This window comes from Symphalangus syndactylus, chromosome 11 (assembly GCF_028878055.3).
Source record: "Symphalangus syndactylus isolate Jambi chromosome 11, NHGRI_mSymSyn1-v2.1_pri, whole genome shotgun sequence".
Lineage (NCBI taxonomy): Eukaryota > Metazoa > Chordata > Mammalia > Primates > Hylobatidae > Symphalangus > Symphalangus syndactylus.
This window is the reverse complement of record NC_072433.2, coordinates 120,671,883-120,687,815: the sequence shown is the minus strand read 5'-3', so window position 1 is coordinate 120,687,815 and position 15,933 is coordinate 120,671,883. Positions and strand designations below refer to the sequence as shown.

The 15,933-nt window shown below is 41.6% G+C and overlaps 1 protein-coding gene and 1 non-coding gene across 2 annotated transcripts in view; both read left to right on the top strand.

Annotated features, from left to right (window-relative positions):
- The window catches only part of CFDP1 (craniofacial development protein 1), a 136,033-nt gene that overhangs the window by 11,300 nt on the left and 108,800 nt on the right, over positions 1-15,933 (top strand). Inside the window, exons 2-4 of the mRNA XM_055299595.2 lie at positions 8,390-8,507; positions 10,332-10,551; positions 11,135-11,262. Of these exons, the coding sequence (XP_055155570.1) occupies positions 8,390-8,507; positions 10,332-10,551; positions 11,135-11,262 (466 nt within the window). The remainder of the gene's footprint in view (positions 1-8,389; positions 8,508-10,331; positions 10,552-11,134; positions 11,263-15,933) is intronic.
- LOC129457924 (small nucleolar RNA SNORA76) lies at positions 12,922-13,039 on the top strand. Its single transcript, XR_008649461.1, has one exon. It is a non-coding gene; the product is annotated as a small nucleolar RNA SNORA76 (small nucleolar RNA).

Sequence of the window (15,933 nt, the reverse complement as noted above, 5' to 3'; positions counted from 1 at the left end):
GTGGGAAGATCACAGCTCAGTGATGCGTTGAACTCCTGGCCTCAAGCGATCCTCCTGCCTTAACCTCTGAAAACGTTTTTTTTTTTTGATTCACAGTTTTGAGACTTTCTAAGAGGCTGGATGTGGTGGCTGTGACCTGTAATCCCAGCACTTTGGGAGGCCGAGGTGGGTGGATCACTTGACGCCAGGAGTTCAAGACCAGTCTGACGAACATGGCGAATCCCATCTCTACCAAAAATACAAGAATCAGCTGGGAGTGGTGGTGCGCACCTGTAGTCTCAGCTATTCCTGAGGCTGAGGCAGGAGAATCCCTTGAACCTGGGAGGATCGTAGTGAGCCAAGATGGTGCCACTGCACTCCAGCTTGGGCAACAGAGCGAGACTCTGTCTCAAAAAAAAAAAAAAAAAAGGCTGGGCGCAGTGGCTCATGCCTGTAATCCCAGCACTTTGGGAGGCCGAGGCGGGTGGATCACGAGGTCAAGAGATAGAGACCATCCTGGCAACAGGGTGAAATCCTGTCTCTACTAAAAATACAAAACATTAGCTGGGCGTGGTGGCAAGCGCCTGTAATCCCAGCTACTTGAGAGTCTGAGGCAGGAGAATAGCTTGAACACGGGAGGCGGAGGTTGCGGTGAGCCAAGATCGCACCATTGCACTCCAGCCTGGGCAAAAAGAGTGAAACTCTGTCTCAACAAAAAAAAAAAAAAAAGAGAGAAAGTATTTGGGAAAAAAAATGGGTGGTTATATCTGTACTGAATGTGTACAAACTTTTTTCCTTGTCATTATTTCCTAAACAATACGGTATAACAACTATTCATATAGCACTTATGTTATATTAGGTGTCGTAAGTAATCTAGAGATGACTTAAAGTATGCAGAGGATGTACGTAGATTATATGCAAATATGACATCATTTTATATCAGGGGCTTGAACATCTGTGGGTTTTGGTGTGGGGTGGGGGAGATCTTGGAACCAATTCCCCAGAAATATGGAGGGACAGCTGTATTTTGTTGAGGATTTTTGCATCTGTGTTTATGAGGGATATTGATCTGTAGTTTTTTGGAAATTTCCTTGTGTGATTTTAGTATCAGATAATGCAAGCCTCATAAAATGAGGAAATACAGGCTTTGTTTCTTCTAGGGTGATTTTTTATTTACCCTGTGTGCTTGTGGAGGGTTTTATTATGTAAGGGGCTTTCTCGGATTTATAGTGATTCTTAGTTGTTTTGGCTCATATTTACGCTTGGGGCACTAAAAGGGTGATTGGAAGCTCTGAGTCTTTGGACAAGATTTGTTCCTTTTGTGCCTGCATTGTCTACAGGGATGTTATTCTGATTCTTACTATTTTTTTTCCCTCATAGTAACTGCATGGAATTTGATCTTGAGTTTTTAGGGGGTTTTGTATGTATAATTTAAAATTTGCTTATCTTTTGCTGTTGCAGGACTTTTCCATAGTTTAGCTAAAGACGGAATCCTTGTCGCACAGCCACGATAATTTAGGCTCACAATTTGAAGCTTGAGTAAAGCAGGGTTTTATTGGGTGAAAAGGGAAAAATGGGGGAACAGGGACTCTGCAAGGCCAGAGTTCCTGCTGCTGTGCTTCCTGCCTCGCAGCTTTGAATCCCAGGTTGCACACAGGAAGAAGAGGGGCCAGGCTCCTCCCTGCTGCAAACAGCAGGAACCTCTGTGGCTCCACCCCAGTGCGCATTCCTCCCAGTCTGCTGGCTGGCTAGAGATTCTCCAGGGACCCCCTCCCACATGGCTGTCTCATTATTAATGAGATTAAGCATCTTTTTACTTGTTTAAGATCCAGAGCCATGTGCATCTACTTGTCTGAACTGTCTACAACATTTGCCTGTTTTTATGATGAAAACAGGCAAAAGTTTTCAAAAGTAGTGCAGAGCTTTGTAGAAAATTAGAAAATGCAGACAGTTAAATTAAAAATCACTTAAAAATAAAAAAATAAAAATAGTTGAACTACCTAGAGACGATCATGTCAATCCCTTAGTGAATAGTCACTCTGATTTTTTTCTACACCTAGGTATAGATATTTGAATTTTTTCCTCAGCCTGCAATTGTATTTACTCACATCACTTTTCAACCTGCTCTTTTCAGTGGACGGTCTCTACCCATTTATTTTAGTAAATGTTTTATCTTATATATAGATCATACTCAAATTTTCCAAAATGGTTGTAGCTTGTGTGTCCAAATCACAGTTGAGTTCAAGACTACACATATTATCCTGTTGTTCCATCCTTGAGTCTCTTTTAATCTAGCACACTCCCGTTTCTATAATGACATAGATTGCTGAAAAGATCAAGCCATACGTCCTGCAGCATGTCTCACCTCTTGGATTTGTCTGGTTCTTCCCTCATGGCGTTGTTTTAGTTGTTCCTGTTCCTTCAGTTCTCTGTAAATCAGAAGTTAGATCTAAATGCTTGATGGGTTCCAATGAAATACTTTGGCTAGAATGCATTATCGTTGGACGTCTGATGTTTAAATAGTATCAGAAGACACAATATCTGGTTGATAACTATAATGGTGACTACTAAATCAGGGTGGTAACAGTCTGATCCCTCTCGTATACTTGTTTTTTTCCTTCGGGACTTTTAGAACTGGAAAGTATTCCATGTGACAGTATACTTAACGGTTAAAACATAAATTGCTTTTTAATTTTTTTTTTTTTTTTTGAGATGGAGGTGTCACTGTGTTGTTCAGTCTGGACTCAAATTCCTGGGCTCAAGAGAGCCTCTGAGGTAGCTGAGACTACCTGTTACCTGAAAGGGGATCCAGACCCAGACCCCAAGAGAGGGTTCTTGGATCTGGAACAAGAAAGAATTCGAGGGAAATCCATACAGAAAAGTAAAAACAAGTTTATTAAGAAAGTAGAGGAATAAAGAATGTCTACTCCATAGACAGAGCAGACCCAAGGGCTGCTCTTTGCCCATTTTTATGGTTTTTTTTTATTTTTTGAGATGGAGTCTCGCTCTGTCACCCAGGCACCCAGGGTGGAGTGCAGTGGCGCAATCTCGGCTCACTGCAAGCTCCGCCTCCCGGGGTCACGCCATTCTCCTGCCTCAGCCTCTCCGAGCAGCTGGGACTACAGGCGCCCGCCACCACGCCCGGCTAATTTTTTGTATTTTTAGTAGAGACAGGGTTTCACCGTGGTCTCGATTTCCTGACCTCGTGATCCACCCGCCTCGGCCTCCCAAAGTGCTGGGATTACAAGCGTGAGCCACCGCGCCCGGCTGGGTTATTTCTTGATTATATGCTAAACAAGGGGTGGATTATTCATGCCTCCCCTTTTCAGACCATTTAGAGTAACTTCCTGACGTTGCCATGGCATTTGTAAGCTGTCATGGCACTGGTTTTGGTGGGTTTTAGCAAGCTTCTTTACAGCAGGCTGTTTTATCAGCAAGGTCTTTATGACCTGTATCTTCTGCCAACCTTTTAGCTTATCCTGTGACTTAGAATGCCTTAACCTCCTGGGAATGCATCCCAGCAGGTTTCAGCTTCGTTTTACCCAGTCGCTATTCAGGATGGAGTTGCTCTGGTTCAAATGCCTCTGGCACACCCAGCTTCTTAAATTGCTTTTTGGCATTACTTGATAACCCTTGCCTAAACTACTACTGTCATTAGAGTTTGAGAAGTGATGTCTTTCTAATTCTGTGGTTCTTCTGTATTTATTAGTTGACGTTTTTCTGTAAAGTATAGCTTTCCTTTATCAGTCGGAACAGTATAAATGTTTAATTCTTTTCCCTTAATTACAGTTTTCAAAATAGGTAGTAATTTTAAATAGCAGTCTAAAATGGCACAGTTTTTTTTCTGTCTTTTAATATGAGGGGCTCACAGATTTTTATTGATTCAGTGTGTTTTCATTTTCTAACAATTACCTATTTTAATGTTCAGGTCTTCACTGCTTTGGCCAGTAGGAATTCTTTCAAGCTGGATCTTGTATCCTTTTAATTTGATCTTTTTTATTATTATTTATTTTTTATGAGTCGGTGTCTTGCTTACTGTAGCCTTCAATTCCTGGGCTCAAGTGATCCTCCTGCCTCAGCCTCACCAGTAGATGGAACTACAGGTGCGTGCCACCATGCCTGACTAATTTTTAAAAAATCTTTTGTAGAAACAGGCTCTTTTGCCCAGGCTGGTCTCGAACTCACGGGCTCAAGCATTCCCCCCCCATACTCACCCACCTTGGCCTCCTAAAGTGGCGGGATTACAGGCATGAGCCACTGCACGTGGCCTTTATCTATTATTTTTAAATAGCTTCCTGGCTTTCTGGCACGGAAAAATGTCCTGGTTTTACCTTGTGCTTTCTTTGCCTCAGACCTGAAATGAGTTTTTTTTTTTTTTCAGGGAGCCTTTTTGTGGTAAATGGTCTCAACTTTGAACTTCAGAGATGCTCGATGTTACCAGAATGATGAGTTTGTATGCCGTTTGTCTAGTGGACAAAACTAGGAAATACTTAAAAAGGGGTAGCCGGGCGTGGTGGCTCATGCCTGTAATCCCAGCACTTTGGGAGGCCAAGGTGGGCAGATCACAAGGTCAGGAGTTCGAGACCATCCTGGCTAACATGGTGAAACCCCATCTCTACTAAAATACAAAAAAAATTAGCCAGGCATAGGTGGTGCACGTCTGTAGTCCCAGCTACTCGGGAGGCTGAGGCAGGAGAATGGCATAAAACCCGGGAGGCGGAGCTTGCAGTGAGCCAAGATCGTGCCACTGCACTCCAGCCTGGGCGACAGAGTGAGACCTCCGTCTCAAAACAAACAAACAAAAAAAGGGTTAGAGTTCATATTGATATTCTTAATTCTTTTTTTTTTTTTTTTTTTTTTGAGACAGAGTTTCACTCTTGTTGCCCAGGCTGGAGTGCAGTGGTACGTCTCAGCTCATTGCAACCTCCGCCCCCCAGGTTCAAGCAATTCTCCTGCCTCAGCTCCCTGAGTAGCTGGAATTACAGGCATGCGTCACCACACCCAGCTAATTTTGTGGTTTTAGTAGAGATGGGGTTTCACCATGTTGGCCAGGCTGGTCTCGAACTCCTGACTTCAGGCGATCCACCCACCTCAGCCTCCCAAAGTGCTGGGATTACAGGCGTGAGCCACCGCTGCCGGCCAATTTCTTTGATTTTACGATTGTGTCATTTCTCTTATTCTGAAGATCTAGATTCCTAACATGATTAATTACTTGCTTTAACCTATGATATAAAGGAAATAGTTTCAAAATACCAACATTGATGTTACTACGCAGAGTAGAAGTTTTTTTTTGTCTTTGGAATGCATCTTGATGAAGATGTATAGTCAGAATACTGTTTTTAAAGTCCTGGGAATAGATCTTTTGTTTATATGGTTATGTTATCATTTTGGTATACAGTTATGTTTATTTATTCAAACTTTTGAATTTAAGGGATTTTCAAAGTTCTGTAGAGAGATAAACACAGTGAACTCTTGCTTCTACTCTGTTTTATCCTAACCCTTATAAGGAGCTGTTCTCATTAGTTTCTTGTTTATCCTTCTAGTGTTGCTTTTTCTATATACAAACAAATATAAGCATATTCTTAATTCTTCCTTTTTCCTCATCCAAAGCTGGCGTGTTTCATACACTGTTCTTTTGCTTTTCCTCTCCTTTTTTTTTTCTCTTTAACTTAAGAGTATATCTTGGAGGTAAATACATAGAAATTTTACACATTGCATTGTAATGACTGTGGTATTCCATTATTTAGATGGACCATAGTCTTTTCAGCCAGTCACTTACTGTGAGACAACTTGAGATGTTTCTAATTTTTTGTTATTACAAACAGTACTGAGTGAATAATGTGTTATATATTCTGGAATAGAAGTGGGACTGCTGTATAAAAAGGTAAATACATTTGTGTTTCTTTGTATTTTTGGGTGGTATTTGTTTTTGTTTTTGTTTTTGAGACAGGGTCTCACTGTCACCCAGGCTGGAATGCAGTAGAATGTTCATGGCTCCCTTCAGCCTTGACCTCCTGGGTTCAAGTGATCCTCCCCTCAGCCTCCCAAGTAGCTGGGACCATAGGCGTGCCCCACCATGCCTGGCTAATGTTTAAAAATTTTTTGTAGATATGGGGTCTCACTAGGTTCAGGAGGAAGTAAAATTACATTTGTGTGTTCAGATTGCTGTCTTAACCAAGAACTCACCGCTCTCTTCATGAAACACTGTCACTTAGCCCTTGGTGTTTGGGATGTCAAACAGAATTCCATTTTGGATGTTGATTGTTTCCACTTCAGCCTCAAATGCTTATTCTCCAGATTTTCACACAGGTGGCTCCTTCTCATCACCTTTAAAAAAATTTTTAATTTATGTATTTATTTTTTTGAGACAGGGTCTTGCTCTGTTACCCAGGCTGGAGTGCAGTGGTGTGATCTTGGCTCACTCCAGCCTTGACCTCCCAGGCTCAAGTGATCTTTCTGCCTCAGCTTAGACTAGAGGTGTGTACCACCAAGCCCAGCTTATTTTTGTATTTTTTTGTAGAGACAGGGTTTCACAGTTGCCCACGCTGGTCTTGAACTCCTGGGCTCAGGCGAACCACCTGCCTCGGCCTCCCAAAGGGCTGAGATTATAGGTGTGAGCCACTGGTCTACCTTTTTTTTTTTAATCTCTTTTATCATTGTTTTAGTTTTTATGAGCTTTTTTGTTTTGTTTTTCTGAATTATTTTAAAAGTCTTATTTTTATTCCACGGATGCCACAGTTTCTCTTATCTCTTTGAGGATATTAATTACAAAGCGTTTTTCCTTAAGTTTTTAATCTGTCCCCTCCCCACCCCCTCTTTCTGCACTAATTTTGTTTCCTCTGAATTCCTTTCTGTTTGTCTTGAATCTTGCCTTTCATATTGGAGGCTTTTCTCAAGTGTTTGGTGGTCCTTGGTACATTATGAGTGAAGTATTTAAAAGCTGATTGGAGGCGGTTGTGTGGTCGCTCATGTCTGTAATCCCAGCACTTTGGGAGGCCAAGGCAGGTGGATCACCTGAGGTCAGGATTCAAAACCAGCCTGGCCAACATGGTAAAACTCCATTTCTACTAAAAATATATAAAATCATCTGGGTGTGGTGGCACACTCCTGTAATGTCAGCTACTTAGGAGGCCGAGGCAGGAGAATTGCCTGAACCTGGGAGGCAGAGGTTGTGGTGAGCCAAGATCGCGCCACTGCACTCCAGCCTAGGTGACAGTGCGAGACTCTGTCTCAATAAATAAATAAATAAAGCTGATTGGATGCACAGGAGTATCAAAACAGTACTGTTTGTAATGACTCCAAACTGGAAACAACCTAGTTGTGCATCAACAGTAGAATGAATAAACGGTTTATGGTATAGTCATACAGTGAAATACTATTTACTATTTAGGATTGAGAATGAATCAACTACACTACACTGCAACAACCTGGGTGACTCTCACAAACCTAATGTTGAATAAAAGAAGCCAGACACAGAATAGTACACACTGGGGGCTTCTGTTGAAAGTTCTAAAGCAGGCAAAACTAACCCGTGACGTTAGAAGTCAGGATATTGGTTCCCTTTAGGGGTAGGGCAGTGGTTAGTGACTGGAAGGGAGCACAAGGGGCCTTCTGGGATGCTGGTAATGTTCATTTCCTCGAGCTGGGGCCCTGGTTATGCAAGCTTGTTCACTGTGTGTCATTCCATTGAACTGTATATTAGATTTGTGTACTTTTTGGTATGTACACTTCAATTGAAAGTTTATATGAAGTAAAAGAGGAAAAAGATAATGGAATCTCTGTATGGGCAGGGTTGGTTTATTGACTGGTACCCACAGCATGTGGTCAGACATCCAGGCAACACTCTTTTATTGGGGACTGTTGAATGTCAGTGTCTGAAGATGGGACATGGGTGTGTTTGTTCTTTCTGCTGTGTTTAACTGGAAGTCTTTAGGTTTCCTTTTAAACCTCTTTTATTGAGAAGACAAAGTGTTTTTTAAATCAGATTTGAAAGATACCCAAGATGAGGTAGTGCATCAGTTTCTTCTTTGAGAAACACATTAGTAGAATTGAAATTTCTGTTCATTCATTCATTCATTTAGTGAATACTTAAAAGTCAAGATGAACAGGGTTTATGTCCTCTTGGAGTATAGAGCACAGCAGAAATTACCAACACTAAATATAAGTGGGATGAGTTATGGAGGGGAAATAGAGACTGCCATGGAAGCCTAGGATAGAAGAACATAGGGTAGTCTTCAGGGGCAGAGAAGACTTCCCCAAGGATATGATGTTTTCGTTAGGTGAAGAATAGGGGAAAATTCACTTTTTCTTCATGAAAATGTCTCGGTGTGAAAGCTTGTATTAATGAAAATGTCTCATCGTGATGTGAAAACCTTCATTCCTGTCTGATCACCCTGTTATGTGATTTCAGGTGGAGAGTATAGTGAAGATGATGTAAATGAATTAGTGAAGGAAGATGAAGTGGATGGTGAAGAGCAGACACAGAAAACCCAAGGGAAAAAAAGAAAGGCCCAGAGCATTCCAGCCAGGTGATGCTGCCCTCAAGGCCCTTAGAAGTTAGGGGCTATTGTCACAACCATCCTGATTGCTAAGATTGGTCTCATGATAGATTTAATGAAGCCAGGGTTTCTAACCCTTTTCTCTTTGAGGGAAACATTTGCTGTTATTTTAGGATTAACTTCTTGGTCTCTGGAAAGCTTTAAAAATTTTGAACTTTAATGTAAAGAAAATGTTAATAGGTAATATGTACGTATGGTTAAAACAGAAAATTCAGTCCCTAAAAAGATGTTTACCCTGTTCCTAGCCCTTGTTGTTTTGCCGCTAAAGAACTATGCTACCAGAGATAGTCTGTGCATGCAAATGCATATATGTCTATATTTTCTTTCTTCATTTTTTTTTTTAGAAAAAAATATAAATAGTAGCGTACCCACTTTCTCATTTTCATTTCTCTTTATTTCACATCTTGGAGATAGTACCATGGCAGTATCTCCTCCTTTTCATAGTATTACATTATGTGAATAGGCCTTACTTTATTTAGGCTTTCCTGTATTGAGGGATGTTTAGATTGTATCTAGTCTTTACTACAACAAACAAGACTGCAGTGAATATTCTTTGTATACATGTATACAAAGTATACATAAATATATAAATGTATATAATGTATACGTGCATAAATATATCTGTAAATGTAACATTTAGAAGGAGAATTGTTTGATCTAAGGTTATATATGCAATTAAATTTTAAAAATACAGATATTAGCACATTGCCTGGCATAGGCCTGGTATGGGCTTCTTTTCCCATGAAAATTATGAAAATTCTGACAGGTTATTTAACTTAGATAAGGGCATCTTCCATAGAAGTCTTTTACCTCACTTGGGTGTTTCTGTCTTCTTGGGCATTGAAGCAAAAAGCAGATTATCATTTATGAAAAGGAAAAAAGAATTGTAGGTATTAGTCACCTAAAGTCAAAATAGTCTAAGAAGCAATATACTCTTATAAGTCTTGGGCCCAGTTTTTTTGTCCCTGAATTTTTTTTTTCTTTTTTTTTTGAGACAGAGTCTCGCCCTGTTGCCCATGCTGGAGTGCAGTGGCGTGATCTCTGCTCACTGCAACCTCCGCCTCCTGGGTTGAATTCCCTGCCTCAGCCTCCAAGTAGCTGGGATTATAGGCACCCACCAACACGCCTGGCTAGTTTTCTCATCTTGTTGTGATGAAAGTTTATATGAAGTAAAAGAGAAAAAAGCTGGTGGAATCTCTGTGTGGGCCTCGGCCTCCCAGAGTGCTGGAATTACAGGTGTGAGCCACCGCGCCTGGCCTGTCCTTGAATTTTTGTATATTCCAGCTCTCATTTCTTCCGAAAGTGGGAAGAAACAATGGGTTTTTTTCTTTTTCCTTGAGAACTCTTGGAAGAAATAGTGCAAATAAAGTTGAGGCTCTTCTAAATAGAACTTGTTCTACAAATGGAGTAGCTTTAAAAAGTCAACAATGTCTGGCACATATAATATGTTCTTAGAATATTCTTTCTGGGTAGATTAATTCTGTGATTAGGTGATTTGGATGTTTTCTTTGTGAAAACAGCTGGTCCTGATTTAGAAGGAGAATGCTATACTTTGATTTTAAGTGATTGGAGAAAAGTTAGCAGTAAGAGCTCAGTTCTGTTTTTTTTTTTTCAATTCTTTTTTTTCTTCTACAGAATTTCAGCTTACCTCTTCTACTCACTTCAGTATATTAATCAGTAGTCCCAGAATTTAAAATGTTCTTGGGTTTGTAAGATTACCTTCGGGATTGGGAGAGGGATAACTGAAATCATTTTGTGCTGTCTTTCCTTTTCCCTGTGACTTCTGGTGATTAGGAAGAGAAGACAAGGTGGCCTCTCATTAGAAGAAGAGGAAGAGGAGGATGCCAATTCAGAATCTGAGGGAAGCAGTAGTGAGGAGGAAGATGAAGCTGCAGAGCAGGAAAAAGGCATTGGATCAGAGGATGCCAGGAAAAAGAAGGAGGACGAACTCTGGGCCAGCTTCCTCAATGATGTGGGACCAAAATCAAAAGTGCCCCCAAGTACACAAGTTAAGGTAAGTTGAGACATTAATGAGGTGAATGCCTCTCCAGAAATACCATACATTACTGAGATTTGAAGCCTACGAAAATCGACCAGATGCCTTTTGATACAATTGTACTAAGTGAAAAGCAAAGCATTTCCTATGGTAGGAGAATAAGCTTCTCTAATCGTATAAGTTTCCAATAGGCCTTTAACTGGTTAGAGATGAAACATTGAAGAGTAGCTATAGGCTGAGTGCAGTGCCACATACCAACAATCCCTGCACTTTGGGAGGCTGAGGCAGGTGGGTCATTTGAGGTCAGGAGTTCCAGACCAGCCTGGCCAACATGGCGAAACCCTGTCTCTACTAAAAATACAAAAATTAGCTGGGTGTGGTGGCAGTTGCCTGTAATCCCAGCTACTTTGGACGCTGAAGCAAGGAGAATCGCTTTAACCTGGGAGGTGGGGAGGTTGCAGTGAGCCAAGATTGTGTTACTGCACTCCAGCTCGGGCGACAGAGTGAGACACTATCTCAAAGAAAAAAAAAATAAAAAATAGCTATAAACAATATGGTTCATTTTTTGGTGAAACTGATTACATTTCTTGTTTTTTTATAGAAAGGAGAGGAGACTGAAGAGACAAGTTCAAGTAAATTGTTGGTAAAAGCAGAAGAGCTAGAGAAACCTAAAGAAACAGAAAAAGTTAAAATCACCAAGGTGTTTGATTTTGCTGGTGAAGAAGTAAGGTAAGAGAACATTCACAAACTTTGAAACTAGTGTTTTTAAAAATGAGCGTCTCTCTGTAACTGGTGTTAGCCATCTATCCTCGTTTCAATCCATCATAATATTTTTGGAGAGTTATATTTGAACTCAAGGAAAACTGGCTCTGTAAATTATCAGGGAGCGTGAGAAAGGTCCTTTCACATATAGCAGTGTAGTTTTTGAGCTTTACGAAGTGGTCAGCTGAACAGAAGCAAGGGAATATAAGAGTTAAGTATTTTGTTCCACTTGATGATTGCCATGTTTTGTGACTTTTGGTAAGTCATGTCTCCCTTTATTACTCTCCTTGACTGCAATATGAGCCACATTGAAGTCTCAGAAATCAGGTAAGAATTGAAAATACAAGGAGAGGAATTTGGTTTCAATATTATTTTCTTTTTCTGAGGACGGAGTCTTGCTCTGTAGCCCAGGATGGAATGCAGTGGCATGATCTTGGCTCACTGCAACCTCTGCCTCCTGGGTCCCAGTTCAAGCAATTCTCCTGCTTCAGCCTCCCGAGTAGCTGGGGTTACAGGCACACGCCACCATACCCAGCTAATTCTCTTACAGTTTTTTTGTTTTGTTTTTGTTTTTGTTTTTTTTTAGATGGAGTCTCGCTCCCGTTGTGCAGGCTGGAGTACAGGGTGCGATCTTGGCTCATTGCAACCTCCACCTCCCAGGTTCAAGTGATTCTCCTTCCTCAGCCTCCTGAGTAGATGGGATTGCAGGCCTGTGCCACCATGCCCTGTTATTTCCGTGTTTTTAGTAGAGACGGGGTTTTTCCATGTTGGCCAGGCTGGTCTTGAACTCCTGACCTCAGGTGATCCACCCGCCTTGGCCTCCCAGAGTGCTAGGATTACAGGCGTGAGCTGCCACGCCTGGCCTTTTTTTTTCTTTTTTTGAGATAGAGTCTTGCTCTGTCGCCCAAGCTAGAGTGCAGCGGCTCAGTCTTGGCTCACTGCAAGCTCCACCTCCCGGGTTCACGCCATTCTCCTGCATCAGCCTCCCGAGTAGCTGGGACTACAGGTGCTCGCCACCATGCCTGGCTAATTTTTTTTGTATTTTTAGTAGAGACGGGGTTTCACCGCTTTAGCCAGGATGGTCTCGATCTCCTGACCCCGTGATCTGCCTGCCTCGGCCTCCCAAAGTGCTGGGATTACAGGCGTGAGCCGCCGCGCCCAGCCAAAACTTTTTATTATTAAAAATTTGTCTCTAACTTCTTCTTCTGAAAAATGTCACACTTATAGAAATGTTGCAAGAATAGTATTACAACAAACACCTACATACCTATCATCCAGATTCACCAGTGGTTAATGTATTGCCTCTCTCTCGCCATCTATATCTGGGTTTTTCTTTTGTTTTGGCTGAACCATTTGAGAATTACTTGTAGACATTGTGACACATCAGCCTTTAATACTTTAGCACGTGTCTGCTACCACCAAGGGCATTCTCCATTGTAACACAATATAACTCTCATATTCAGTAAAGTTAATATTAGAGCAGATTACTATCTATAGTGAAGGACCCCAACTTAAAATTTTCAATCTATTGCAGACCAGTACTTTTCTAAAAACACAATAAAAAGGAATTACTAGAAAAACAAATATAAAAGATAACTAAATTTTTACTAAGATTCAACAGATACCCTACTGCCTCTCTTTGTGGCCGCGGGGCTCAGGCTGCAGCACCACAGCACTGTGTGTGTGTATAACTGGGGCCACCTGCCCCTTCTAAGTGTGGGCCTTTTAACCTCTTTCGACAGGTGTGGGGGAAAAAAAGATTTAACAGACATAACATTACATTTCAATGCGTGTGGTCAAAATGAACCGCAGACAGGAAAAAGGAAAGAATTTTGTAATTATACAGGCTGTTCATTGAAAGTGTTAATATACAGGGAATTACTGTTATCTTTTATTCTATTATTAAAACAAAAAGCTGGCCTGGCATTGTGGCTCATGCCTGTAATCCCAGCACTTTGGGAGGCGAAGGTGGGCAGATTGCTTTAGGTCAGGAGTTGGAGACCAGCCTGAACAACATGATGAAACCCTGTCTCTACTAAAAATACAAAAATTAGCCAGGTGTGGTGTTGCACGTCTGTAATCCCAGCTACTTGGGAGGCTGAGGCAGGAGAATCGCTTGAATCCAGTGGACAGAGGTTGCAGTGAGCCGAGATCGTACCACTGCACTCCAGCCTTGGCAACAGAGCGAGACTCTGTCTCAAAACAAAAAAACAAAAAGCTGAGTAAAATATCAATTCTCAGTATTAAATGTCAGACACACACTTTGAATAAACACTATTTTTATCATTATTATTATTATTATTTTGAGACAGAGTCTTGATCTGTCACCCAGGCTAGAGTACAGTGGCATGATCTCGGCTCTCTGCAACCTCCGCCTCCCTGATTCAAGTGATTCTCCTGCCTCAGCCTCCCGAGTGGCTGGGATTACAGGTGCCTGCCACCGTGCCCGGCTAATTTTTGTATTTTTAGTAGATATGGGGTTTCATCATGTTGGCCAGGCTGATCTTGAAATCTTGACCTTATGATCCACCCTCCTCGGCCTCCCAAAGTGCTGGAATTGCAGGTGTGAGCCACTGCACCCAGCCCACTGTTTATATTAATATTTAAAGTTTTTATTGTGATGAAAGAGCTTGTTTCTTTCTTGTTAATCTAAATTGTATTGATGACTGTACTCCTCCTGGGGGATAATTTATATGTAAATTATTTCTTTGTTGGTTTTCTCCTTCCTGCCTTCCGTCCACCCTTCCATCCTTCACACAGATTTTTTTTTTTAACATGGGATCTTCCAGGGTGTAACACAGAGATATTTTCATGGGATCAGAAGTATACATTTTAAAGCAGTTTCATTTAGTTTAGGGTTTTCATTTTTTGCCTTTATCCAGAAAGAATCTGGATAAAAGTAAAAGATATACTGTGTGTGCGTTCTCTCTCTCCTCTCCCGTCCTTCCCTCCCTTCCTTCCTTCCTTCCTTTTTTGAGACAGAGTCTCTCTTTGTCACCCAGGCTGGAGTGCAGTGACACAATTTCAGCTCAGTACAGCCTCAATCTCCAGGACTCAAGTCATTCTCCCAGCTCAGCCTGCCGAGTGCATGGGACTACAGGCATACACCACGCTTGGCTTATTTTTGTATTTTTTGTAGAGATGGGTTTCACCATTTTGCCTAAGCTGGTCTCGAACTTCTGGGCTGAAGTGATCCTCCTGCCTTCGCCTCCCAAAGTGCTTGGATTGCAGGTGTGAGCCTGCAATGTGATACTATGTTTTCAAAGTTTGTATTAAATGCTTCATTAGTATCCATTTTCAATCATTTATCCCGTCAAGTTATAATTAAAGTTATTTTGGAAAAAGGAATTCTGGAAGCCCGAATTTCCTATACATGAATTCTTTTTCTTTTCTTTCTTTTTTTTTTTTTTTGAGGCAGGGTCTTGCTCTGTCATTCACGCTAGCCTCAACCAACCTACGAGGCTCAGTTGATTTCCCCTGACCTCAGCCTCCTGAGTAACTGGAGCTACAGGCATATGCCACCATGCCCATCTAACTTTTAAAATTTTTTTTGTAGCAATGTCATCTCACTGTGTTGCCCAGGCTGCTTTTGAACTCCTGGGCACAAGTGATCCTGCTGCCTTGGCCCCCCAAAGTGCTGGGATTACAGGTGTGAGCCACCACACCCAGTCATGTGTGAATATTTTTTTAATAGAAAATACAATTCAAAACATTCTGTGAAATGTGTTAATTTGTAGAAACACTGTTTTTCTAGGCTTCTAACTTGCATTTTTACTCTTATGATTTATTTGCTACTGAAAAAACATGTTAAATTGCTTTCTTGCCTGGAAGTACTAGGATTATTTTTTGTTTTTGAGAGACAGGAGCCATCTCACTCTGTCACTCAGGTTGGAGTTTGGTTGTGCAATCATTGCTTACCGTAACCTTGAAATCATGGGCTCAAGTGATCCTCCTACGTCAGCCTCCCACCGCAGCCTCCCAAATGAACATCACCACACCTAGCTAATTATTTTATTTCATTTATTTTTTGCTTGTTTATTTATTTATTTGAGACGGAGTCTCTGTCACCCAAGCTGGAGTGCAGTGGCATGATCTTGGTTCACTGCAACCTCCACCTCCCAGGTTCAGGCGATTCTCCCGCCTCAGTCTCTCAAGTAGTTGGGATTACAGGCATCTGCCACCACGCCTGGCTAATTTTTGTATTTTTAGTAGAGATGGTCACCATGTTGATCAGACTGATCTCGAACTCCTGACCTCAAGTGATGCTCCCGCCTGGGCCTCCCAAAGTACTGGGATTACAGGTGTGAGCTACTGCGCCTGGCCCATTTGTTTATTTTTATTTATTTTATTTATTTTTATTTTTTGAGATGGAATCTCACTCTGTCACCCAGGCTGGAGTGCAGTGGCACGATCTCGGCTCACCACAACCTACGCCTCCCGGGTTCAGACCATTCTCCTGCCTCAGCCTCCCGAGTAGCTGGGATTACAGGTGCATGTCACCACGCCAAGCTAATTTTTATATTTTGAGTAGAGATGGGGTTTCACCATGTTGGCTAGGCTGATCTTGAACTCCTGACCTCGTGATCCACCCACCTTGGCCTCCCAAAATGCTGGGATTACAGTCATGAGCCACCGCGC